General features: G+C 36.6%; 2 protein-coding genes across 3 annotated transcripts in view; one reads left to right on the forward strand and one right to left on the reverse strand.

Moving 5' to 3' along the window:
- Positions 1 to 1,661: 1,661 nt before the first annotated feature.
- dock7 (dedicator of cytokinesis 7) overlaps positions 1,662 to 27,972 on the forward strand; it is a 46,584-nt gene continuing 20,273 nt past the window's right edge. For both annotated transcript variants that reach the window (XM_079432584.1, XM_079432585.1), the window contains exons 1-23: positions 1,662 to 1,772; positions 5,304 to 5,406; positions 5,576 to 5,751; positions 6,079 to 6,147; positions 7,359 to 7,488; positions 7,627 to 7,839; positions 7,936 to 8,021; positions 8,106 to 8,172; positions 8,553 to 8,702; positions 9,171 to 9,251; positions 9,351 to 9,513; positions 9,630 to 9,772; positions 9,943 to 10,036; positions 10,129 to 10,291; positions 19,395 to 19,512; positions 19,628 to 19,698; positions 19,941 to 20,079; positions 22,512 to 22,613; positions 22,992 to 23,078; positions 23,166 to 23,397; positions 24,816 to 24,980; positions 25,108 to 25,277; positions 27,575 to 27,664. In XM_079432584.1, coding sequence (XP_079288710.1) covers positions 1,735 to 1,772; positions 5,304 to 5,406; positions 5,576 to 5,751; positions 6,079 to 6,147; positions 7,359 to 7,488; positions 7,627 to 7,839; positions 7,936 to 8,021; positions 8,106 to 8,172; positions 8,553 to 8,702; positions 9,171 to 9,251; positions 9,351 to 9,513; positions 9,630 to 9,772; positions 9,943 to 10,036; positions 10,129 to 10,291; positions 19,395 to 19,512; positions 19,628 to 19,698; positions 19,941 to 20,079; positions 22,512 to 22,613; positions 22,992 to 23,078; positions 23,166 to 23,397; positions 24,816 to 24,980; positions 25,108 to 25,277; positions 27,575 to 27,664 — 2,850 coding nt within the window. In that variant the 5' untranslated portion in view covers positions 1,662 to 1,734. The remainder of the gene's footprint in view (positions 1,773 to 5,303; positions 5,407 to 5,575; positions 5,752 to 6,078; positions 6,148 to 7,358; positions 7,489 to 7,626; positions 7,840 to 7,935; positions 8,022 to 8,105; positions 8,173 to 8,552; positions 8,703 to 9,170; positions 9,252 to 9,350; positions 9,514 to 9,629; positions 9,773 to 9,942; positions 10,037 to 10,128; positions 10,292 to 19,394; positions 19,513 to 19,627; positions 19,699 to 19,940; positions 20,080 to 22,511; positions 22,614 to 22,991; positions 23,079 to 23,165; positions 23,398 to 24,815; positions 24,981 to 25,107; positions 25,278 to 27,574; positions 27,665 to 27,972) is intronic.
- Positions 11,878 to 16,915, reverse strand: angptl3 (angiopoietin-like 3). The gene is made up of 7 exons (XM_079432587.1): positions 16,278 to 16,915; positions 14,590 to 14,700; positions 14,047 to 14,164; positions 13,849 to 13,962; positions 13,568 to 13,663; positions 13,111 to 13,383; positions 11,878 to 13,026 (listed from the first exon to the last, which is right to left on the reverse strand). Exons 1-7 carry the CDS (start codon positions 16,788 to 16,790, stop codon positions 12,851 to 12,853), a joined length of 1,401 nt encoding a protein of 466 aa, XP_079288713.1. The 5' UTR covers positions 16,791 to 16,915; the 3' UTR covers positions 11,878 to 12,850.

Consider the following 27,972-nt stretch of genomic DNA (forward strand, 5'->3'; position numbering starts at 1 on the left):
TTTGCAATAAAAAAATAAAATAAAAAAATAAAAATGATCAGAAGAGTCAAAGTTAAATATTTATTAATATAGTAATTATAATTACTATATACAAACCGCGATGTGTTTATACACCAATAAAGCCGTCATTGTCTACAGGTGGAAGTGGAAACGGATGCATTTCACACTTTTCGCCACACAGATAGCTTCCTGTAAAAGAGCCCTCCATTGTACGCACAGGATATGAATCACTGGAACGACTCTTCTTCTTTTCACTCTAAAGACAGTATTATTGCTTTGTCTTCTGGGTAAATTTCACCTTCATAAAGCCAGAACCATTCATTGTAAACCTAATTTTAGAATGTTTTCTTCTGATGTAAAATCTATTTTGACTTCTTTTAAGAATGTGTCCAAACCTTTGAATTCAAAGGCTTCTAAAACATTTAACATTCTTGAATCTGTTGTAAGGTATCTGTAATTATTATTATTATTATTATTATTTTTGTGATGATATATCATGCTGATTTATATTTATATCTACATGTGATGTTGTTCGTATCCCCCTTATTATTTTTCAAGTATTGTAATGTTTTTGATTTGTAATAAAATAAAAATAAAAAAAGACTCTTCTTCTTCTTTTAGTTTAATGGCGGATCGCAAACCAGCATTTAAAGGTGCATACCGCCACCTACTGTACAGGAGTGTGTAAGAGTTTTATATACTTCAGTTAAAAAAACAACAACTATATATTCTTAATTTCTTTTCCCTTTCTTTCCCCCCTCTTCTTTCCATTTTCCCTATCTTCCCCTTTTCCCCCTTCATTCTCCCTTTCCTTTTCCACCTTTCTTTTCTTCCTCATTATTTCTTTTCCTTTTGAATTATAACCTACCTATATTTTCTGATCTAATCCTGTATTTTTTAGAAAAAGAAATAAAGCCTTACAGCAATCCCTCATTTTCTCATTCCTTCCTAAAATCCCTTCCAAATTCCATCCACGGTTTAATCCATACATCTTGTCACGTAAAATTATCCTCTATGCACTATATTTATTACACCACAAAATGACATGCTCAGCATTTTCTGGTACATTACAGCCGTCACATTTATCAGAAACGCATTTTGTCATTAAATACCAAGTGGACTTTAATCCTGTGTCCAAGTCTGAATCTTGCAAGAATCTCTTCCTCTTTTCTACTCTTCCCTTTAAATGTTTCCACCGAGATTGATTTCTGTATGTTATAATAGTGTCTCCCTTTATTATCTGTGTCCCACTTCTTCTTCCATAAATCCCTCACTGCCTTTTTGATTACTGTTTTTGCCTCACCTTTTCCAAATTGAATTTTCATAATTTCATTCTCATTTAATTTCACCGCTCTCTTTGCAATCTCATCTGCCTTCTCATTACCCTCTACACCAACATGAGCAGGAACCCAACAAAACTACCGGAACGACTCCTACCCACGATCCCAAAAGACTGAAAGATGGAGTGCGTTTATTTTCCGGCTTTACGGTACGTTCTCACCTCTCTTGTGAGTCTGGGGCGCGTTATTTTTTCCCATCAGTATTCCGACAAGTCCCGCCCCCGACTCTCTGTTTATTATGGTTACCACGGCGTTATGAGTGACTTCTCAACTGTCCAATCGCAGACTTACTTTAGGCGTCAGGAGGCGGGGCTTGTGGAAATACGGGTACGGGTGGGGAAGGAATATCGCGGCTGGAGCGCTGGAGTTACTCGAGCACCCAGCGGCTACAGTCATGGCTGAGCGCCGAGCCTTTGCCCAGAAAATCAGCAGGTAAGGATATCTAACGCACCTCCAAGCTATTGCGTTTAAATATATTCTCCCAGCGCCCTGCGACCATTCTTTGTCTGCTGCCTGATTCAGCTGGCGAGCATGCCAGTCTTTCCCAAATAAGGCCTAGGCGTTGAGTTAGCTGGAGCAGACGCTGAGTTTATAGGCTGTGTCTCAAATCATAGAGAGCTGCCTACCCAGACTATACGTTTGACTCTAATAGGTTTGACTCTAAATGCCGTCTAGGAAGGTTCCTTACTTGGTTTTGATACACATCCATAGAGATGCCCAAGTGACCCACCCTAAGCTGCAAGACAGCGGTATGATGCCTTTGTGCTTCTGTGCATTAAAATCAGTCTTTATTCATGGGGTTATAATCCATAAATGCGCCTTTTGTTAAAAATCCATATAGGAATTTAACGATGCAGACTAGGGTGAATCAATGAAATACAGTCTTTAGGGTTTGTGAGACGATGACTTGACATACTGACACATCGGGTTGATCATGAGATGTTATACTGTCAGTGTGCAAGCATATGGTTTATATTAGTGTTGTAGTCAATATAAAGTCATGTAGTATATGTTTAGTGCGCCACGGCTTTGATTACAAGAAGATGATGTTAAACTCTGAAGTAAATAATGAGACTTAAAAATACATGTAAACAATGACTTTAAGCCTGGAGATCATGAATAATAATTATGCATAGCCATTTCTGGTGTTTTATGGAGAACACCATCAACTGACAAGGGTTCAGATATTCTTGCATGATATTGATGGTTTGCATTGCTGTTGTAGTCATGCAGCTATTATAAAACCTTTAAGACCATTTCAGACTGAGATCCAGAATGACCTGAAATACATTGTATGATTAAATTTCATGATTAAAATGTGATTAATGTTTAGATCTGTTCAGATTTTGGCTAGTGACCCACAATTTGTGGAGCAGGGGCCCTAGATTATCATAATATACTATAATTAAGTCTCATCATTGGTTTAAAAAACATCTCTTTTCAGTCAAGGTTTCCTTTGTGATGTTAAATCAGAGATTAGACTGCATATGGATTTAAAAAAGGAAGTGACCTTTTAGGCTCCCTGGTGGTTTCCACAGTCTTGGCATTTCTCAGATGCTTGAAAATGCTGTTGTCTTGTCAGTGACGTGTAATAGGATGATTAGATCAGTTCAATAAAGACTTTGTGGCACCTGGGGCCTTTATTCCAATCATTACTTGTTACTTAACCAAATACGAAAAAAAAAAAAAAAGTGTTTATTGATATGATCAAGGAAATAGCTGTGTTTTGTTTTATTCATTATAGGTATTACCCATAATATAGAATGCAAAAAGCCCCAGAAAAGCCAGTGTCTATCTAATTTTATTTTACTCAGTCAAAGCAAAAGTGAAAGCTCTAAAATTCTTAAAGTTCCCCACTTCTTATTGAATGACTTGCTAATTAGATATTCAGATGAAATCTGAAAGCTTCTCTGGAAAGTCTCATGGCTCTGTTTACTTTAGTGCAAGATGTTTTCAGAGATGTGTGAAATATGCACTGAAAGTCATGGTGTTAGCCGGTAAACAACACATCCGTGTGGGATAATCATCTGTTCCCTCTTCAGGAATGTCCAGCCTAAATAAAGGTATCTCCAGAACCAACAAGGGCACAAGGGGTGGGCTTTTGTTTCAGTGTATGTCAGTCTACATGTATCAGAAGAGGATTCTGTGTAGAGATATTCACCTGTGCACTATGCTACAACAAAGACATTCTAATAATACTGTAAATTTGGTTCTTACTGTAGACCAGACGTATTGCTTTCATTCAAAAAAAAAAAAAAAAAAAAAAAAAAAATATATATATATATATATATATATATATATATATATATATATATATATATATATATATATATATATATATATATATATATTTAAAAAAAAATCCGTACCATAAACTAAAACTGCTGAATGAATGAAAAATTTAGAAAATAGTGACCACATTTTCAGTGAATTATTTTTGTGAGCCTATATCCTCATTTCCTCAATTAGTTTGATATATCATAGACTGTTGTGATTTACAAAAGCCTGGTCCAAGATGAAGATCATAGACTTTGGCTATATTTGGAATAGCATACTACTTGTACCATATTAGCAGTAAGTGGTTTGTGTACTGTACACATTTTGATTATGCTTGGAAAACCTGGATGGGCTTTACTGTTCTTTATCAAGCTATTTTCAGTAATCTGGAAATAACATGAACAATCAGTTCTTTCTTGACTCATTTGTTGGCTCATGTTAATAGGTATTGTTACATACAAAAATGCAAAATAGCTATTTATATTCTACATGATGATTCAGTGGCACTGAATTAAACATGATGGATTATAGTGAAGTCATGTGACGACAATATTAGCCTACATACATTCATGTTATCATTGCATACATCATTCTGTATACCATTTAAATTTTGGGGTTGGTATGATTTAGTTTTTAATATTTTTAAAAGGCAGCATATATTTGATTAAAAATACAGTAAAAAGGCAAAAAAGTCAAATACGATTACAGTTTTATTACAGTAAAAAAGTAATATATTTAAAAAACATTTATTTCATACTAAGTATAGTTCAAATCTATTAACATTTACTGACAGATAACTTGAGACTTACTGATATAAAAATTTGAATGAAACTTTATTTGGAATATTACTTGTGCACAATGCACATTTCTTATTAATAAGCCTCAAATGTGTTTTAATGTCACTTTTGATGAGGATTGTATGATCTTTGAATAATATCGGTCTTTAAATGCAAAATATTTAAAGTGTACCTAAAGTATACTTGCAATAGTTCCACTTTATTACAATCAAGTATACCAAGTATGTTTTCAGTTGGACTTCAGCACTACTTCTGGACAATTAAAGTGCATTAAGTACAAAATTACTTGTTCCAATTTAGCAAACTTGAAGTATATCAATTTAGCATACTAAAAGTACAATTGCAGGGCATTTTATTAAGTACATAAATATGTAAATGTATTTGAAGTATATGCAGTATGAAATAAATGTATTTCAAATGCATTTAAGACAGTATATTTATGTTTCACTAGGGTATGTTTTCTATTTTAATATATTTTAAAATGTAATTTTGCTGAATTTGCAGCAGTTATTACTCCAAACCTACCTCAGTGTCACATGATCCTTAATTCTAATATGCTGATATGGTGCTCGAGAAACATTTCTTCTTATTATCAATGTTGAGAAAACTTGTGCTGCTTAATGTTACTTTTTGTGAAAATCGTGATGCAGTTTTTCAGGATTCTTTGATGAGGTTAAAAGAAAAGCATTTATTTAAAAAAAAATTGTAATGTGATATAATGTCGTTCTCTTTACTGTCACTTTTGACCAAAAGTATTCACTTATTAAAAAAAAAGTAGTGATCTCAAATGTTGAACATTTAGTGTTTATAGTAATTGAGTATGACAGTCAGTTTGTGGGATTCTTATGTTTTCTATTATAATGCCGTTCTACACTGTCTTGTTCTCCAGGACTGTAGCGGCTGAGGTCAGGAAGCAGATTGCTGGTCAGTACGGAGGCTCACCTCAACTTCTCAAGAACCTCAGTGTGGGTGGGAATGCAACTAGCAATGCTGTAAGTACTACATTTCAAAGAGAATATATTTTTCTATCTTAAATCTGACAGATCGACACTTCAAAGAGTATTTACCATTATGCCTTCATCATGATACTGTCTTTCTTTGAAGATAGCGGCAACAGTTCTCACATTCTCTTTCTGTTCCCCTTTGGATTTCTCCCTGCAGATTCCTCTGACAGAGGCTGTAGAGCCAGTGGATTTTGAAGAGTATTTGATTACACACCCTCCCCTTATAGAGTCAGGACCTCTGAGAGATCTGATCGAGTTTCCTCCAGATGACATTGAAGTGCTTTACACGCCAAGAGAGTGTCGAACCCTTGGCCAGGCTGTGCCTGAGGAGGGGTGAGTGTGTTCAGGGTGAATTGTTTCGAAGAACTGAGGCATACATTAGCATGTCTCTGCAAACCAGCATGCACATAGTTCAAGAGGTATTACTGAACAAAATGAAATCAGATTGTCATTGTGAACTGTTTTAAAATCTATGCTGTGATTATCTCAATAGTCATATATATATACCTAAAAGGCTTTTTTTAACTTGTAAATTAATTTGTATATATTGTTTGCACATAAATAGTAGTATCACATGTCATTTTATTATTCTTATGGTAATAAGAATATTCTTATGCTAATTCTTATTTTACTTGTTCCTCCTCTTAAATAATTTTCCAGTGAGAATGATTCACACGTTAGAGACTGCATCCGGTCTTACACTGAGGACTGGGCCATCGTTAACCGCAAGTATGATGCTTCACTACATCTGTTCTCTCTTTAGAATTCATACAGCCTTTTTTTCCTGATACATGGGATTCTGATGCATGGCTTTAAATATGGAAAATGTGTTAAGTGGAGCTGAAAGTGTTACGTTCTTAGTGCCACTTTGTGATTAACGGATGTTCCAATCCCACGGAAGTATCTGCAACACTATGTGGATTTCTGCAGGCACAAATTTTGTGTGGGCCTGCTCATAAATGACAAAGAGGAATTCAAGTGCATTTTGCCTACAGTCTTTCTCCAACATGCTGCTTTTATGATACTTTTGACTGGGGCTTTTAACTCTGCTCAGGAGACAAACTCAAGCAGCTTCCTAGTTATTTATAGGGCCTTCATAAGTTACTGTGAATAAGTTACCTTGGTGATTCCCAAACTCTTATCTTGACTGAGATCATATAATGGTTGTCACTAACCATGGATAGTAATCCAAATATATACTGATTGTTTTTACCCAGTCATTGCGAGAAAAGTAAATGGAAGTGAAGTAATTACTGTCATTAAGGTTGAAAGTTTAGCCTAAGCCTACAAACTTTCACATATAATTATGTGAACTGAATTTGTGTAATTTTATCCATCAGTAACAAAGCACTACTGAACTGAATTTTAACATTAATATGTAAAATGCTTATTACAAAATAATGCTTAATGCTTTACTGATAAAATATAAAAATGTGATAGTTTCACATAATCTTTTTTTGATTTAGTAGTAGTGATTCATTTTAATTAGCTATTACTTAACACATGTATTCACATTTTTTTGCTATGATTAAACAGATAAGTCTCTTAAAGAAATAAGTTTAGGCATACATTTTTATTTTTTAAATGCTAGATTGTCATAAATATGCTTTCCATGTCAATTTTTATTTATTTATTTAAAAAAAGTCTTGAAACAAATGACATTTAAATTTTGTGAACACATGCATTCCCTTTTGTTTTTTTAATTCAAATTTAGGATTACATTTTTATTTTTTGAATGCCTAATTGTGTCACAAAAATGCTTTCCATGTCAATTATTATTATTATTTTATATATAAAAAAAGTACATTTTATTACATTTAAATTTTAGCATTGCATGTACATGAGGGGAAATTTGGATGGAACATTAAGCAGTTTATTTTATAAGGTCTCTTTTTGTATGCTGATTAGCATACAGGTAATAAAGTATTTTGGATGCACAGGTACAACAAGTTGGGCACCGCATTTAATCCCAACACTTTGGATAAGCAGAAGGAGAGGCAGAGAGGTTTACCCAAGCAGGTTTTTGAGTCTGACGAGTTGCCAGATCACAGCAGCTATCAAGATGATCAGGTAAAGCTGTCTTTGCTACTGCTGCGTGTTATGTAAATATTTTTTTTGTTTAGCCCAGTAGAATAATTGCACAATATCCCTGTGAGTTTCTTTTTGAATTCACTGAATATAACTGACGCTGACTTTTGCATGTCACAGGATGATCTGAAGCGAAGGTCCATGTCAATTGATGACACTCCACGTGGCAGCTGGGCTTGCAGTATATTTGACCTGAAGAACTCTCAGTCTGATGCTCTGCTGCCTCACCTTCTGGATCGAGTACCCAATGACGAAATCGACCGCCACAATGAGGACCAGCGCAAGTCAAACCGCCATCGAGAGCTCTTCGCACTGCATCCTGCTTTGGATGAGGTAGAGTATGACATGTTGTTTCAATATTTCCAATATTGTGTCTAAAAGTACGGATTACCAAAACACTTCTTGCATTAATCTTTTCTTCTCATGTAGGATGAACCCATTGAGCGCCACTGTGTGCCTGATGTTCCAAAAGAACATTTTGGTCAAAGGCTTCTTGTCAAGTGCTTGTCCTTGAAGTAAGTGGGAAACAGCTTTTGTGGACTGAAATGTAACGCTAATGGTTACAACATTGCTGATATGATTCTCTTCTTCCTTTTAAGGTTTGAGATAGAAATTGAGCCAATATTTGCAAGTTTGGCCTTATATGATATCAAAGAAAAGAAAAAGGTAAGCTGTTATAATTCCCTGTGTGATGTACAGGTTAAAAGTTGTTATGGTGACATAAATATACACAATGGATTACATCAAACTTGCAAATCAGAAGAGAATTTTCCTTTTCTTCTTTTTTTTTTTTTTGTGTTTTTTAAAATTGCATTTATAAAACTAATTTTTATGGGAATAAATTATTTTATTTAAGTTTTTTTAACCGCATGGATTTTCAAAAGATGCATTCAAATAACAAGTCACATTTGTCTAAAGGAAATGTCATATGATGTCGCTAACTGATTTCAACACTAGAGGGTAGTAGTCACCTGTTCAAAGATTTAATTTGTTGCTTAGCACTCCCTCTGACATCCTAACATTCTCTTGTCTTCATCCATGATTAGATATCAGAGAACTTTTACTTCGATTTGAACTCTGAGCAAACGAAGGCCATGCTGCGTCCGCACATCCCATCTGCTGCTATCTCCACCCTGGCCCGCTCTGCTGTCTTTTCAATCACCTACCCTTCTCAAGACGTCTTCCTTGTTATCAAGGTTGGTTACATCATTCAGCATCCTTCTTAACATTCAGAGCCCTATGCATGAGCAGAATATATATGTTGTTCTTTTGAACTTTCCGTTTATCAATGAATCCCGGAAGAAATGTATAACTTCCACAAAAATATTGAAAAAAAACTTTTTAAGATCAACAATAAGTAATCTTTCTTGAGCATCAAATCAGCATATTAGAATGATTTCTGAAGGATCAAGTGACTCTGAAGACTGTACCTTTATATATTTTATAATTCTGTATTTGTTTTATAAACATTATTGCATGCATTAATGTTTTCAATTCAATATGACATTAATGGATTTATGAAGTGTACAGCTTTTTTTGTAGTTGCATGCTTGATGATCATTGCATTGATTTTAAGTTTGCATTGATGTTAATTTATTGCTTAATTTGAGTGTTTTTGAGTAGTGTTGACTAAAGCAGTGCATTGTTGCACTGTTTGCTTTCAGCTTGAGAAGGTTCTTCAGCAGGGAGACATTGGAGAGTGTGCAGAGCCTTACATGGTCTTTAAAGAGTCAGATGCTGCCAAAGTAAGCCAATCATAACTGTTTATACATTGTGCACCAGCTCCTAGTGGAATTCAGCCCAGCATGGTTACTGTTTTTATATTCTCTTCTTCGGTACTACAGAATAAGGAAAAGCTTGAGAAGTTGCGCAGTCAGTCCGAACAGTTCTGCCAGCGATTAGGGCGTTATCGGATGCCCTTTGCCTGGACGGCCATACACCTCATGAATATAGTGAACAGTGCCGGCAGCCTAGAGAGAGACACAGATATGGAGATGGGGCTGTCAGGTGAGTCCGTGAGAATAGTCCCATTTTGAATTTTTGCTCTTAATGCCATACCACAGCATTTGATCTGATCTCATAGTATTGAAGTTTTAACTACTTGACTTTGCACTATTATACAGAACGGAAAGGCTCATGGTCCGAACGGAGGAACTCTAGTATTGTAGGACGTCGTTCGCTGGAGAGAACCACCAGCGGAGATGAATCATGCAGTCTGACCAGCTTCAGACCAGCTACCCTAACGGTCACCAACTTCTTCAAACAGGTCATGCTGTTATTCAAAAAACAAAACATCCCATTATTGATCTCGTTCATTGAAAGTTGACTGTCCTTCAGTTATCGGTCGTTGCATTGGTCAGACCTCTAAAGCTAATAAATACTCCTGCTTTTGACATTTGAATGTATTTTTTATGTTTTATTAATATATCATAATAGGAAGGAGATCGACTAAGTGATGAAGATCTCTACAAGTTCCTAGCTGACATGAGGCGCCCATCCTCTGTGCTCCGTAGACTGAGACCTATTACAGGTAGAGCTCTTTTTGCATGTTTATTCAATACATTTTGGCCATATTAGCATTTATGTAGTGAGTTATGTAACTGATTTACTAAATGCCCTCAGCCCAGCTGAAGATTGACATCTCACCAGCCCCCGAGAACCCTCACTATTGCCTGACACCTGATCTGCTCCAAGTGAAGCCTTACCCAGATAGTCGAGTACGGCCAACAAAAGAGATCCTGGAGTTCCCTGCCAGGGACATTTATGTGCCCAACACCACTTACAGGTATAAATGTCAAGATCAGTTATTTTCAACCTTTTTGATTCCAACACTGTCCACAATAATATTCAAAGTTATCATATTCGTTAATATTACTCTATTCAAGTGAGACTTGAATTGTAGATGTTTGATGTGTAGCACTTTTTTATTTATAGCACACATTTAAGCTAAAACTTTTAAAGTCTCATGATGTACACTACAGTTTCTGGACTCACAGTGTCCTAGAAACCAATATTTTAAAGATTCAGAAAAGAGGAAAATTTTGATAAGGAGAATAAAGGTAAGGATCATGGTATTTCAGTAGTAGTAGTACAGCACATCTCTAATGTATATTAGCACCATATGTTGTTGCTTTTGGGATTTGATATAGAGCTGGGACCTTACAAGAAGATAGCCCTAGTTTTGTTTTCAAAGCTTAATCTATGAACACTCCTAGTTTTTGTAACTTTAAATAACTAAATTAATTAAATCTGAAATAATTACATTTCAGGATTTCAGATATGTTAAGAGCTGAATGTTCTTCAATGTTTCTACACTTTTTAACCAATGACTTTTTTAACCAGTGAATTTTGTGCTTATTTACAAGTTAGGGTTATTATTTTTCACAGACTGTATATTGCTGCAGCACGCCTTTTTATTCTCTGCCTAAAATGCTCTGTTTTAGTTCCTGTTTTTGTAAAGCTTGCCTTTCTGAATAGTCCAGTCGGCTCGAATTGGTCATCTGGTACAGTCAGTTGTGGTTGTTAAACGTGTGTCTCAAATATTATTCCCCTTACAATTATTGGGTTTCAACTCCCAAGGCTTTGTGAGCAGCTGTAATTATATCAGTATTATATCTATGATAACTATGGCATAATTATTGGATATATTGGCACTGCTTGCAGCAAAAAATAGCATATCCTTGACATAGTGAAATCACTTACCATACTGTTTGAGGGCAGGCCAAAGCAGCCACTATCCAGGTATTATGAAAATGTGTATCATGGCGACATTGCCAAGTCACTGAAATAATGGCAGGATTACAAACTAGGTGTTTCAGGCAAGAGTTTTCTGAGAACCACTGGTCTAGATCAAATAAATTGGCCTTGCATACCAACACAAACTTTTTTTTTCTTTTAGAAATGCCTTGTTTAACATTTTCGTATTGCTAAGTAACCAGAGCACTCTGTGCGAGCAGACGCCCTCACTGTATGGTCTAACCCTGCTATTTAAGCTTACTAATTTAGTCAAGGTTGACCAGACAAAGATGCTTTTCCTCTGTATGTTGACATTACCTGTCATTCAGAAGGCATGTTTGTCCGCTCTCAGCCTGTGCCAACTTTGTTATCTTCCTCCGGGCATGCCGCATAGTCAGCCTTGATTTAGATGGTGCCGACTGGGCAGATTGTGACATGATTTACTGCAGGTAGCATGCATATTCTGGATTTATTACACTTGTCATGTCTGTTGTTGTATATGCAGGTCATAATCAATGTTAATTATGAAGGGTTGATTTCTCACACAGGTTAAGCTCGATCCTCCTTCGGGATTATTTATTTATTATCAGTTAAATTAGTTTTTTCCTACCCCATTAACAAACAGCAGTCTTAAACTGTCTGGAAACTGGTTTATTTCAGTTATGTGAGCCTGCAGAGATGTTGTTCATATACTGTTTCCTTTGAGAAGATATTGCTCAAATTTGTTTTAATTATGCAGTGAAATTTACATTTATTACCACTTAAAAAAAAGGTTTGCCACGTGAGTCCAAGTATAGTATAAGTTGCCTTATTGTCTAAATGTGTTGCTATAAATATGATGCACCCGACTACCATTGAGAAACATTGTGTAAACTAAATATACAGTACAGCTGAGTATGTACAAAGTGTAACCAGGAGTCAATATGACTCCGTAACAGAAAGAGACAAGCAAAAGATCCAACTTAACCCATAACAGCACATTTCTTGGTAACACTTTGTAATAATTTTCAATATCAAAATTACAAATATGATAATATTATATAATATAGTCATGTGTTCATAAGCATTGTAGTCAAGATTTAATGAAAGTTATTGCAAAGTGTTACCCATTGCTTTTCTACTGTTGCACATTTGTGTAAATTGCTTAAATACTTAAAAACTACAAGTTAACATACTGTATGTGAAATGACATTGAGAAGTTCTATAGTTGAGTGCAATGTAGTTCTATAATATTATCCATATAGTCTACAAACTTATTGTTGATTGTTGTTGACTCTTGATAATAACATGCATCAAATCCCGTTCCAGAGATGTGATCCGCCATGTGATTATGCGATTTTAACCTGTTCAATATTAGTTTTTCTAACTTTTCTTGATCAGCAAGCTGCAAGTTAATGACCTATGAAGATTTCGAACTAACACATGCATGTTGCAATACCCCTTTGACTTGGTTTTTACCCTCTAACAGAGTCAATGACCTGTTGCAGTTGCATCATTCAGTTTCTGCTGGCTGTAGAGAAAGGGAAAAGCTTTGTTGGCCAGTGTCTGTTGCCAGTGTGACCCCTCTGATTGATTCTGAATTACCCAATGGAGAGTGCAGGGTCAGGGATTATTGAAACTGGGTTGATGGTCTGATGGTGATCTTTGTGGATTTGAGGGTATAGGAGCTTCCTTTGGCTGGCTTCCAGTAGATTCCTTTCCTACGCTGGTGCCGAGTCCTCGACCTCATCCAGGCATATCTCCCGTTTAAGTTGGTGTCCCCACATGCGTCAAACCACCAACCTCCTGAAAGCAGCAAACAGTTAACATTCAAGGGATGTGCAGTTGTATATTGAGGGATATTAAATATTAATTCTGACCATGTGATACCTGTGTAGTTGCGGGCACAGTTTGACTCGCCATGATTATCGTTGTCTCTGTCCTTGGTTGAGAACTTCATGCCCGTGTGGTTGCTCATGGCATCAGGCAGATCTCCAGACAGAGGTGCCACGTGAAGAGCGTAATCAGATGCAGGACCTTCCAGGGTGAATGTGTACTCTATGAATCTCTTTTCCTCCTTCCAGTCTTCCAGTTCTATGTGTAAAATGTATTGTCCTTGTTGAGCAATGGAATAAATCTTTGCCAAGCCAAGCCAGAACTCCTCTGTAACACAAAGATATTTCTGCTTAATTCTTTTCAACCGCTGAAGATGCATTGTAATACAAAAGCATAAGCTGCTCATAGATGATCAAAGCGGTTTCTTTTTTTTTAAGTCTGTGTGAACTGATATAAGCACAGTTGCAGTGATAGAGAAGGAAGCATCTGACATGACAAAAAAAGCGCATACTTTCCAGTTTGCCAAATCCATATTCGTATTTTTCCCATGACTGGTCAAAATCAACAGAACCATTCTCCCTCCTCTGAATGACTGTGGCTGCACCATCTTAAAATAAAGAGTAAAAGTAAACTGTCAAAATAGAATCTTGTATTGAGTTGGATAAGAATAGTGATAACGGCACATCCATCTTACTTAAGAAATTACATTTCTTATGCCTTTTGGGTGTACTTGTTGCAGTTTTTGTAACTGATATCAGTAGGAAGTCTGATGATTAGATGTACGTCTCTTACCAGCACTTATCTCACAGTAAACATAGAAAGGCTCAGATTGATTGGGTTTGATTGGGTAAATTCCACTGGTCCTTTGGCCTCTTTTAAACACATCACTGCAATCCATTGGAAAGTCTATGCAGCAGAACACACAGTTGATGATTTTGGATTTATTAAAGCAGCATTTTAAATTGCTAATAGATGTTGTGCTGTTCTCACCATGTATTTCTGCAGTTCCATTTGTGGAGTTCATTGTTAAGTAACGAAAAGGGTCAAGTGTTTCTGGATTTAAATCCAAAGGTTTTTCAACTGTGTCTTGAAAAGAGTCATAGTTCAGCTGAAATAAAAGAATATTTATTCTCAGTAAATGCAAATAAAGCCAGGAGAGTTACACCGAGAATTATTTTAAATTCAATCAATATTCTTTATTTTAAATTCTATAGAATTTCTTATTACTTGACATGGACATTAATAAAATCTAATTTATTAAAAAAATAATTTTAATCAGTTTATTTTACAATATATTCAAGTCAAATTCTTAAAGTAAAATACATTTTATAAATTAATTAAATATACAAAATATTTTGTCAGCTAGAATTTTTTTCTTATTGCAATCTCTATTAGATGTGTACTGTAAATGTAAATTCATTTGTCAAAGATGTGGGGACCCTTTTAAATAAAAATGCTTTGATGAATTCAAAATTCATTATCCTTAATTTAGAATAAAAATAACATTAATATTATAGAAACAAGGATGGATACCTTATCCTCAAGACTCTTAATTTTGGTCTTCTGGTAATTGAGCTGTTCGTGTTGCTCTTTAACAGATTTAAGCAGATCTGTAATGGTCCTTTCTTGTGTTTCAATCACATCCTGCAATAGACAAGTTGTTAATGCAGTAAATGCATAACTGGATTCAACTGGAACAGATGCCTATACAGATATACAGGTACATCAAAAAAAAAGTGAATATCATGAAAAAGTTCTTTTTTTTTCTTGTAACTTATTTCAAAAAGTGAAACTTTTATATATTTTAGATTCATTACATGTAAAGTAAAACATTTCAAAAGTTATTTTGTTTTAATTTTGATGATTAGAGCTTACAGCTCATGAAAGTCAAAAATCAGTATCTCAAAATATTTGAATATTTAAATTTGAGTTTCAATTAATGACCATCCCTACAGTATAAATTCAGGGTATCTCTTGTTCTTTGAAACAACAATAATGGGGAAGACTGCTGACTTGGCAGTGATCCAGAAGACTATCATTGACACCCTCCACAAAGAGGGTAAGTCACAGAGGGTCATTACTGAAAGGTGTGGCTGTTTACAGAGTGCTGTATCAAAGCATATTAAATGCAAATTTGACTGGAAGGAAGAATTTGGGTATGAAAAGGTGCACAAGCAACAGGGATGACCGCAAGCTTGAGAATACTGTCAAAGCTGATTCAAACACTTGGAAGAGCTTCACAAGGAGTGGACTGAAGCTGGAGTCAGTGCATCAAGAGTCACCACGCTGTCCAGTGTGAAGTTTCCACAGTCAGTGATGATTTGGGCTGCCATGTCATCTGCTGGTGTTGGTCCACTGTGTTTTCTGAAGTCCACAGTCAACGCAGACATCTACCAGGAAATTTTAGAGCACTTCATGCTTCCTTCTGCTGACAAGCTTTATGGAGATGCTGATTTCATTTTCCAGCAGGACTTGGCACCTGCCCACACTGCCAAAGGTTCCAAAAGCTGGTTCAATGACCATGGTGTTACTGTGCTTGATTGGCCAGCAAACTCGTCTGACCTGAACCCCATAGAGAATCTATGGGGTATTGTCAAGAGGAAGATGAGAGACAGCAGACCCAACAATGCAGATGACCTGAAGGCCGCTATCAAAGCAACCTGGGCTTTCATTACACCTGAGCAGTGCCACAGACTGATTGCCTCCATGCCACGCCGCATTGATGCAGTAATTCATATAAAAGGAGGCCCAACCAATTACTGAGTGCATAGAAATGAACATACTTTTCAGAAGCCTGACATTTCTGTTTAAAATATCCTTTTTTTTTATTGATCTTATGTAATATTCAAATTTTCTGAGACACTGAATTTTGGGTTTTCATTATCTGTAAGCCATAATCATCAAAATATTAAGAAATAAAGGCTTGAAATATTTCACTCTATGTGTAATGAATCTATATAATATATGGGTTTCACTTTCTGAAATGAGTGATAAAAAATATTGACCTTTTTCACGATATTCTAATTTTTTGACATGCACCTGTATAATCAGTTTTATTGATATGCATTGATTTAGTTTTTTGCTCTTGCCATCAAGTGTGCTTTACATGCAGTTTTAGACATTCATTTTAAAATCGGTATTGTGAAGCCCTGTAGTTATAATGTGAGATTGAATGGTTTCCATTTACAATAAAAGTTCAGAATTGACCTTACTGGACTCACCTTCAAAGCAGTCATCTCTTGAAGTTGCTCCAGAGGCATCATGCTCTGAGACAAGCCCATCAGCTTCTCCTCCAGCCCACCAACCTTGCTGTGCAACTGGCTTCGCTCTTGGAGGATGTTGTTGATTTTGGAGTTGATTTCCAGTGACAAGTTTCTGATCTCCTCATTATTGACCTTCAAAAATATGGTCGTCTCCTTCAACTTCTCCTCTTCCTCTTTGATTTCACTGGTGACCACTGAGAGCTGGTAGAAGGAGCGATCAAAGATGTTGAGCTTCTGGAAGATGTCGTTGATCTGAGACTTCGTCTTGTGCACAAACTCTCGGAGGCTTTGGCCGAGCTGGAGAAGACCGTTAGCAAGGAGTCGTACGTCATCTAACATGGCAAAGCGGGATCTAGCCTCAGTTGGTGGTGCGGTGACAAGAAGAGGTGCCTCTGTGGGTGCTTTCTTTAGATTGGGAGCTGCGCTTGTTGATGACAAGCTTAGCCAAAAAAGCAGGAAAATCAACATCATGTCAGGTGGTTTGAAGGCAGATTTGTTCACTGCGTCAGTCCGTTCCCAAAGCCTGTCTTTGTACTCGTCTCTTTTAGCCTCCCTTTCTCGCTACTCCTCTCATCTCCTGCTCTGAGAACAACACCAAAAACAGCAGAGATTCCTCAAAATATATAAAGCTACATGAGAGGGGGAGGGACCATTTGGTAATTATTAAGCTGGGTGTGCTTGAGCGTCCTCCTCCCAATCTGAAAAGTGTGCTTGGTGAAGACAGTTTACAGTTTTACACACACACGCGCACACACACATCCATAAGCTGGCCCCTGGTTGCCTCTGATAAGCAAAGATGAACGATGCTGATGAATCATCCTGCCGATCGATCAAATCATCACCACAGCCACTTGGTGCACTGTGCATGTACCACTGGACGGGAATTAATAATAAAAGTATGCAATTTATGTTTCTGGCTTTGATTTAATGGTCTCCTGAATCAGCGAAGCATCACTCTCAGGTGCCACTGAGAGAGTCTGCATGTACAAGCAGAATCGTCACTGGACAGTTTGGCTTAGGCGGTAATAGAAATGGATGATGACTGAAGTTGGGGGAGTTTGTGCCATTTGCACTGATATGTACAGGCTTTTTATTTACTGCTGCTTCATATTAATCTCCCTTCAGGCTTCAGCAGGAGATTTGTATTTATTTACTTATTTTTTTCACTTTCTGTTGGCCTGGTCAGGCCAGTAATATAGGAAGAATTTAACTTGCCAAGTATTTTCGCTTTCTCACATACAATTTTTTTTTTTTTTTTAAGATTAAATTCTAATTTTTGCAAAACAATACTAGGCTTTCAGTTTTCAATAAACGATATGGGTATAATGCAACTTCATGACAGCTGTATTCATAGACGCATATATATTTCAACAAAATCTCATCTATGTCAGCCATTTAGGTAATGTTGTATTGATGAAGAGTTTTTATTGTAAGAATTTGCAACGACAATGTTGAGTAAATGTTTTAACCTTAGTTTTCTTTGTTTGCATGTGCTGTGATTTAAATGTTTAAACTTAGCAGCTTGTAATGGGGATGAGTCATGGCCAAATGTTTGCAAACCCCCTTAATATGGAACTTACTGATAAACTATTGAACCTGTTACTATTTTTGAACTATTGAATTGTTTAATTGTGGAACAATGTCCACTCTCTAACACTTTTGCAGACAGATTTTGTTTTGCATTGTTAGATGTTTTTGAATACATAATGCATTTTGAAAGGTTGACCATATTTAAATGCTCATTATCTGATTAAAGTCCATACTCTTGTTAAATACGTATAATATAATGTGTGTGTTTGAAACTATCTTGGAAAGCTGTTCAGTAAAAGTTGAAACTTGATTGCATAATTTTTTTTGCCTGCCAGCTAAATTGTTTTATGTCTGCTGTGCTGCTGCAGTGATTTATTATCATTGCCCTGCTGCATGCTCAGACTAACTGCTCCTGTTCAGACAGGTGCGGACAGTTTGGCCTCAATCCATATTTGTGGGCACAGCAAACACAACCAGACTCCCATTATGTATCCAGAGGCCATTCAGGGTGTAGATTAGGGTCTTACACCCTGCACCAAACAGAAAATGATTAACCCGTTATTATTTGATGGGTTTCTTGAACTAAATAGAACTAAACTGAAATTGCTCCACATGTTTAATTTATTGCATCTCTCTTTTGTGTGTGTGTGTGTGTGTGTGTGTGTGTTCAAATACAACTAATATTGAAACATTTTAAATATTTTCATGGAATATCAAACTGTTGATGATTGAGTGTACAATGTAAAAGTCTCCCTTGCTCATCTTTTCCCTTTTCAACTCGAACTAAAGATCATAGTCTGAAATAAAAGTAACTTTTGCACCACATTAGAGAGGAGGTGATATTGAGAGTGCATGAGAGCTCTGTGCTCCTTGGAAAGACTGTGACCTTTGCAGTCTGTGTGGTCTCCCAGGAGAGTGTGTTCCACGTCACTGCAGTATTTCTGTCCGTTCCTGCAGCTACTGTAACGGAAACAGCTGTGCAACAAAAATCTATGCAATGAAAAGATCAATGGGGATTAATGGTAAAGACATTTTCACATGTGACCAGAAATTGTTTTTGATGTTTGAAACTTGGTGTAAATTACAAGTTTTTATTTTAATTTTTTAAATGCTATTCTAAAATTGATCAGTCGTTTCCTGTAAATTAAGAAGGGACTGTTCTTAATTTTAGTTTTTTTTTTCATTTTAGTTTTTATTTCATGGACACATTTCTATTTCATTTTTAAATATAATTAATTTCAGTTAAAGGGATAGTTCACACAAAAAATGAAAATTCTGTTATTAATTACTTATCCTCACGTCATTCCAAACTTTAAGGAACTCTTTAAGGAATCGTCTGTGACAGCAGAAAAAAAAAATAAAAAATTCTAAAGTTAATTACACATAAAATGATCAAATCTTTGAATTTAAGATTTAGAAAACTCACTGGAACTTCTAAATACATTTAAAAAATAAAATTACATTCTAACCTTGTTTTATTGAATAAGAGCATCAGACTTTTGATGTTGAAACAATTTCTCTTTCTCTGTCTACCTGTGTGTGTAGGAACCTGCTGTATGTGGACCCACAGAGCCTGAACTTTGCTAACCGTCAAGGCTCAGCCCGTAACATTACAGTGAAAGTACAGTTCATGAATGGGGAAGATCCTAGCAATGCAATGCCTGTAAGTTTTGACAATTTACAGTTTTCATTTGACCAAACATGTCATAGAGAAGCACTCTCTTGACTTTGGGAAATGGCACAATATGCTTACAGTTCTTCACTCCTTGGTCTCTTAGGTAATCTTTGGGAAATCCAGTTGTGCAGAGTATTCAAAGGAAGCATACACTGCTGTAGTCTATCATAACCGGTGAGCTTGTTTGTATTTTTTAAAATCTGTTGTATGACTTCACCGAGAAGTCTTTAACAAGAGATCAAACATCAACAGATGGAGTGGCAGGGTCAGTTCTATGTGAATTTCTCTATGTGAAACAACTGTTGGTCGAGTTTTTGTTTGCTTTTGTATAAGAAATTGATTATAGACACTGGCATTTACATTTTTGTTTCAATTTACATTACATTTTTGTTTTGTTGCAAATGTTGTTTCCTCAGATCGCCAGATTTCCATGATGAAGTTAAAATCAAGCTACCAGCCTCGCTGACCGACCATCATCACATCCTTTTTACTTTCTATCATGTCAGCTGTCAACAGAAACAGAACACTCCACTGGAGACGCCTGTTGGATACACGGTACATCGTTTTCCACACACAGACAATTAAAAAAACTTTCTCTCAGCAAGGAAGCATTAATTAATAATAATAATGCAGTTTATAGGCACCTTTCTAGACACTCAAGGTCACTGTACATCATTAACAAGACAATCACAATATTAAGTAAAAAACAATAAAGACAATGAGATGCAATACAATAATAAAAAAAAAAAACACAATGCAGTTGTGATCAGAGGGAGTAAGCTATTCTAAACAGATGGGTTTTGAGTTTGGATTTAAATTGTGAGAGAATGTCAATGTTACGAAAGTCAGGAGGGAGTGAGTTCCAGAGCTGGGGAGCAGAGCAGCAATAATCGAGATAAATACAGTAACCGAGATAAAACGATTATTGTGCCCCGTTCAGCCCCTTCCCAGCTGTGCGGTTTCACTCCTCCATAAAAGCCCAAACGTCATGTGCAAATCAGTAAAATCATGTAACGTGATTTTCGCAAAATGGGACATGCTTGATATATTAATTTTTATTTGATGCTGTGTTTTTAAAAATGCGAAAGTTAACTTGCGCTGTTCTGTGCATGCACTCTTGAGCTTAAAGGGGTCATATGATGCGATTTCAAGTTTTCCTTTCTCTTTGGAGTGTTACAAGCTGTTCATGCATAGATAAGATCCCTGAAGTTGCTTGTAAAGACTGAAGTCTCAAAACCAAAGAGATATTCTTCTTCATCAAAGTTAAGACTCTGCCACGCCCCCCTAAAACGCCTCATTCAAACACGCCCCCCACATGTCTACATCACAATGTGGAAATATTTGCATAATTCCGCCCAAATGTCCACGCAAAGAAAGAAGGCGTGGTTTCAGTAACAACAGTAGTATTGATGCAGACAGGGACAGGGAGACAGTGTTTCTAAGCGAAAGCAAAAGCATTTTATTTGGCCTTCCGAAAGTAGATGCATTTAGGAATCATTAAGATTACTTACAACAGAACAGCACAACCCAGATGTTATCACAACACATTTTATGGTTGACCGTTTCGTGAACCTAGGAGAGGAGGTAATTCTGGCTTTGCTATGACAATCTGGCGCTTCTGAATCAGCGACTGTATGCTTTGTTATTAGTTTAAGTATTTACTATTGACTGTTCAAATGCGGAGTTGCGCGTCATGTGTGTGTGCACATGCGTGTGTGAGAGAGAGAGAGAGAGAGCAGGTCACATCACAGTGGAGTCAGCTGTCTTAATCACGGCTTGTGTGCAAACACATAGGAGCTTCATCACTGTTCCCCTCTCGGGCTTGAAATGATGGTAAAACTAAGGACATTATTAACTGTCTTTACTTTTATTTTGAAAGCTGAACCTCACGATAATGGAAAAGGTCCATTACATTTCCGATGAGTGCTTGTGGTGTTCGGCCAATCACAATGCACTGTGCCAGTTGGCCAATCAGAGCAGACTGCGCTTGTTGGAAGGAGGGATTTTGTAGAAAACGAAGCGTTTGAGAGAGGCGGGGCATAGAGGACCTACAATAATCTACAGTATTTGAAAAATGTTTTTTGAACATTAAAGCATGTCAACATATTCTGTTACACTAAATACACAAAATAATGATCTTTAAAAAAGCATCATATGACCCCTTTAAGTTTTAGCTTAAGATGCGTGCCTAAATGGTCAAATACACACAAAAATGTGTCAAAATGTAGCGCTTGGTGATTATTATTATTATTATGTACACCCTCGTCGGTTATGTCTTAAGTGAACGTAAACAGTAGAGGTGAAAATACGTGTGTAACGGTATATTGGATCTCTGCAGCTCTTAAAGCGACAACAGGTAATATTCCTTCTGTTTGTAATCTTAGTCAAACAACAAAAGGCCAAGAGAAAATCACCCACTGCTCTTGACTGAAGGACTTTTGTAGCTTTAATAAGAAACAAAGCAAGTTTAATTCTTACAGTGAAAACTATGCTGTTTTATTTTACATTTGATTATTCAATTTCTGTAAGCTGTTAGCTGAGTACTTTAGACTTGCATAAATACTTAAAACGGTTTGTTTCATTTGTAAAATAAATTCTGTTGGTTTTGACCTTTTGATTTTTTTTTTTAGTTTTTATTATATTAGTTTAATTATTTTTTAATACTGTTGCTGGTTGTTTAGACTGTTTAGACTAGTCTTAAAAGTTAGTTCTCTCATTTTTTTTCTACAAGACTAGTTTTTTTTTTTAATCAGTTACATAAAAACGCAGATTGGTCTAATTTGAATCGGAAAAGCCAGATATTACCAGTTGGTAAACTGCTTGTTAGTCAAACTAGTTCTTAAGGCTCAGTCTTAACATAGTGATATTTAACATTAACAGTGGTGTTTATGCAACTGGCCCCTGAATCATAACTCTCTGAATAAAAATCGAATCTAATCATGATGTGCACACCTGTAGTAAATGATATGTCTCTTATTTTTCCTCAGTGGATTCCCATGCTGCAAAATGGACGCTTGAGAACAGGTCATTTCTGCCTTCCAGTATCTCTGGAGAAACCGCCTCAGTCGTACTCTGTTCTCTCTCCTGATGTAAGTCAACTTCTGTCACACAACACACAAAGTTAAATATGATAGTTTTTTAATGGCCTTGTTTAATATCTAGTATCATGTATCCCTCATTTCTATAAATTAGTTGTTAAAAGACTTTTCTCATTGGTCACTGATGTTGTCAAAAAAAAAAAAATATTTTTGATCCTTGAAGATTTCTTTCCCATTACCAATTTTTAAATACCAAGTACTAATATTTCTAATTGTTTTTATTTATGATACCTGTATTGTTAGTAATGCTGTAATTTTTCATATACACTACAGTGGGACATTTGATTTGAATGGAGAGTATTTTAGTGTAATAGTGTGTAATAATACAAAGAAATTATACTGCAAGTTCATTCATGCATTTGTGTGTAGGTTCCTCTTCCTGGAATGAAATGGGTGGATAACCACAGAGGGGTGTTTAATGTTGATGTTGTGGCTGCATCCACCATCCACACACAGGTAATTAGTAGTTCAGTTGTCAAAATACTGATTAATAGCCCACTTCAAACAAATGCATTCTCTGATGTGTTTCTTTCCTCTGCCCAGGACCAGTTTTTAGATAAGTTCTTTGCACTGGTGCATGCGCTGGATGAGCATATGTTCCCTGTGAGGATAGGAGACATGCGCATTATGGAAAATAATCTGGAGGCTGAACTGAAGTCTAGTATAGCAGCTCTAAATTCCTCTCAGCTGGAGCCTGTGGTGCGCTTCCTCCACCTACTGCTGGACAAACTGGTGTTGCTGATGGTGCGGCCACCTGTCATAGCTGGCCAGATAGGTACCCTCTGTCCTCCAACCTACATAATCTAAGAAAAGTTTTATTTTAAAGGGGTCATATGATGCGATTTCAGGTTGTACTTTCTGTTTTGGAGTGTTACAAGCTGTTCATGCATAGATAAGATCCCTGAAGTTGCAAAGCCTAAAGTCTCAAAACCAAAGAGATATTCTTTATAAAAGTTAAAACTTGTCCACGCCCCCCTAAAACGGCTCATTCAAACACACCCCCACATGTCTACGTGGGGAGATTTTCATAACACCGCCCAAATGTTTACGCAAAGAAAGGGGGCGTGATTTTTATTCTCGTTGTAGTATTGTTGCTGCCGCCGGTGCCTTGTCCTGGAGACACTGTGAAAGTGAAACTACTTTGTTTGGGCTTCCAAAAGAGGACACAACTAGAAATCAGTGGTTAAGTTGTATTTACAACACTCTTCCAGAGCAGTACAACGCAAATATTCAAGTATGTGCGGCGCAATTTATGGAGATCTATTTCCTGAACCTGGCAGGAGAGTAGCCTACAATGCTGGCTTGCTCAAAGGCTGTTTCTATAAAGTGGGGCAATTCCAACTTTGTAAGGACAGTCTGGCGCTTCTGACTCAGCCTGTAAGTATGTTTCTGCCACTGACTATTCAAACGCGAGTTTTTAGCAGTGTAGAGTAGTGCTTGTTGTTTGTTGTTTGTCGTTTCTCCGATCACAAATGCAGACATGGTAATGTTTACGCGACACGATGCAACCCGACGCGTAAAAAGACAGTATAAGTCATTATAATCAGTAATTATGTCCCCACTGGATGCAACAAATGCTTTGTTTGTAATGGGTTTTATAGTTTTAGTCTCGTCGTGCCGGGAAACGCCATCACTATATGGTGAGGGGCATAACTTTTCTGTCACATGCTTGAGGTATTCAGCCAATCACAATGCACTGGATAGCTGGCCAATTAGAGCACGCCTCACTTCTCAGAACGATGAACTTTGTAAAAATCGACGTGTTTCAGAAAGGCGCAACAATAATGTACAGTATGTGGAAAATATGTAGTGTTTTTTTTTTTTTTACTTTAAACCAAATAAACGCATTGCATTACACCAAATACACAAAATATTGTTCTTTTTAGCAACGTCATACGACCCCTTTGTGAGTCAAATCAGAAGCTGGTTGTATAACTTTCTAAATTGAATGCACAAAACTTAAAGTTAAACTATGACTGTTGTATAATGATTGGCTGTTTAACTTTAGTTCTGTTTTTTTAATATTTACCTCTTTTCAGTCATTTCTCTTCCCTATTTAAGTGCAACTTTCTATTTAAAAAAAAAAAAGTAGTGTATAGCTTGATTGTGAGAATTGCATAAAATAGTTTTTAGTCTCCTGAATTTGGCTGTTGTTTCTTAAAGATCTTGTGTTTTATTTTCTCTTTACTGTAGTGAATCTTGGTCAGGCTTCTTTTGAAGTGATGGCATCCATAGTGAACCGTCTACATAAGTACTTGGACACTAGTCAAGATATGCATGGGCGAAACAGCCTTCTCTCCTCATATATCCACTATGTCTTCCGCCTGCCCAACATGGACCCCAACTCCCCCTCTCCAGGTCAGGTTTCAGCTCGATCCTTTGATTTATGTCTCTCAATCTGTGGCTTTTAGAGGATTGATGATTGGTTAAATTAGTTGTCAATCTGATGTGTTTCAGTTTTGATTTATTTTGTTCTGCATAATAGGCCCAGGAGGATTGGGCGGTTCAGTGCATTATGCCACCATGGCCCGTTCTGCAGTTAGACCTGCAAGCCTCAACCTCAACCGCTCTCGTAGCCTTAGCAACAGCAACCCAGACATCTCTGGCACTCCAACTTCCCCAGATGATGAAGTACGGTCCATCATTGGCAGCAAGGTAGGTAGACACATTTCAGCAGCTCTGTTGTTGTAATTTATTTCTAATAATATTATAGATGCATCGTCGTTTATATATACATCGGTATGTGTTTTATTAGTGCTGTTTAGACATGCTTTGATTGCTCCAGCTGGATGTGACTAATTGGATTCATTATTATGAGTGCATTTGTAGGTCATTGACTTTTTGCACCAGATTGCTGATTTATCTGATCATCAGCAACTCTCAATGTTACAGATCAACCTATAGCTCACCAGCAAGACAAACTTTAGCTGGAACATTTTATGTACTTAACCCATGTTATGCAATCTTGCAAAAGGAAAAACAAAAATGAACTATAACACAATGAATGTGTGGTTGAGATCGTTGGGTATAATCCATTCAGCTCAATTATTTGTTGAATTGTTGCACCCAGTTCATACAAGGAATTATGCAAATCAGGTAAAACAGGCAAAATAAGAGATTCATTATTCCAAAATAAATAAATAAATGAAATATTCAATTAAGTATCTTTGATTTAAGTGTGTTACTATAGGATTTTCTTGGCTGTAAGTAAATTTTACCTCAGTGCATGAAATCTTAAGAATCTGCAATTAAAGAGGAAATTATATGTTTAGCAAATGTACATTTAATAAGTTAAATGATTGCATTTTTTTTTTTTTCAAACTGCTCCAAATTACATTGCAAATCTGTTGAATGTTCTCATGATGATTTCAGAAAAAATCACTACATATGTTTGGGGTTAGTAAGATTTATGCTTTTGAAAAAAAAAGTATCTTCGGCTTTCCTAGTCTGCATTTATTTTACCAAAAACACATAAAAACAGTAATATTGTTACAGTTTAAAAATAACTGTTTTCTAGTTTAATATATTAAAAAAAAATTATTTATTCATGTGATGGCAAAGCTGAATTTTCAGTATTCATTACTCCATTCATGAATGTCACATGATCCTTTAGAAATCATTCTAATGTGCAGATTTTCAATGTAAAAATCCTTGCTTACTGACACTTTTGATTAATTTATTGCATCTCTGCTGAATAAAAGTATTAATTTACTCCAAACTTTTGATAGGTAGTGTACATGATTTAGCGGTCATGACTTATAATGTACCAAATGGTCTGAAGATATTTAAAGATGTTTTATTTGAGGTACACTTATGAATTATTGGTGCTAACCAGTGATCCTTTTTCCCCCATTGCAATGAATGAATCCACCTGATATCACATTGTGCAATCTCTGTGCTAACTGTGCCAAACTAAGCCTTTTGTTACCACTTAAAGATGCTTGATACTCTAACCTGTTGCTGTTCAAAGATAAGAAATTATGAAATAACTTGCTCTCTTGCTCACTTTCTCATTGACCTGTAACTTTTGACCTTTCACTGTTCCCTGGCTTGCTTGTGTCTGCCCGTGATCCTTTTGATGCCATGCACCCTTGGCTTGCAGGGCTTAGATCGCTCCAACTCCTGGGTGCATACCATGGGGTGCAAAAGCGCCCCCTGGGGGACCAGCCCTGGCTCATCATCCGATGCTAAGCAGGTCATTCTGACTATCCCAATCCCCAATAACAAAGCAGAATCCCCATTTCACAGTTGTTCTCAGTAGCATTAAAACAGCCATATCTGATAACTCCATGGCACTCTTCCACTTCCATTTTCCTTTTCTTTTTTAACTTCCTCAACTCCATTCACTCTTCTTAAACAGTCATTCCCAAAGCCACCTAATTTTTCTTATTCACCATTTCACTCTAAAAAGCATTGCATGGGCATAACTAACCAGTTTACATTTTCTCTCTGCTTGGCATGTTATTATATGCTGCATGTACATGTATGCGTGTGTGTCAATGTTTGTCTGTTTGTTTGTTTATTTTTAGTAACCGGCACCTGGTTAAGGCTAATAATTTTATTTTCTCATTACTCAGTGCCTGTAATAGTCTGATTCATTAAAGCATTACATGCATACTTTTTATTTATTTGATTTGATTTATTCAGACACACACAAAAACACTTTTTAAATTCTCTTCAGTCTCCTTATTGAGTTGACTATATCCCTCAGAATAGCTATTTGTCTGATGGAAAGTAATTGTTTAATGCAAAAGTAATTGCATTTTTAATTACTTATTTATCTATTACAATATTACAGTTTGTTCAGTCTTGTTCTGTATTGTGTTTTGTGCGTGTGGGCTGAGGGTGCGTGCGTGTGTGTCTGTGTGTAGGTATTGGTACTGAATGGCACCACATACCTCCTGTCCTCCACACTAATCTATTGTCACCCTTCCATTCATCCCCACCCGTAGGCCATGGAGCGCAGTGGCAATCGCATGTCATCGCACACTGAGAGCGCCAGTTTGTTGCAAACGTTAACAGGACGCTTGCCGACCAAAAAGGTAGAGACCCGATTCCCGGAGGGCAGGAGCCGACCCCCTCCTCGCCTCACCTGCGCCTGTCTGTCTTGGAATGACTGGATGTTGTTGTTGATGTTGTTTTGTTGCTGTGGTTGTCATGTTCTTGTGGATGCTGGGTACACGTTCTTCTCTTTACTATGAATGCACCTGAAGACTGTTTGAAGAGGGTATGATGTGTCACTTGTGGTATGGAGCACCCTGTTGGTCTTGCCCCGGTAACGGGTACTGTGTTCGAATGGGATGTTTGTCTGTGTTCAATGTTGGATCCGTAGAATAATGAATCCTCTTGC

The sequence above is a fragment of the Barbus barbus genome, assembly GCF_936440315.1.
Source record: "Barbus barbus genome assembly, chromosome: 13".
Classification (NCBI taxonomy): domain Eukaryota; kingdom Metazoa; phylum Chordata; class Actinopteri; order Cypriniformes; family Cyprinidae; genus Barbus; species Barbus barbus.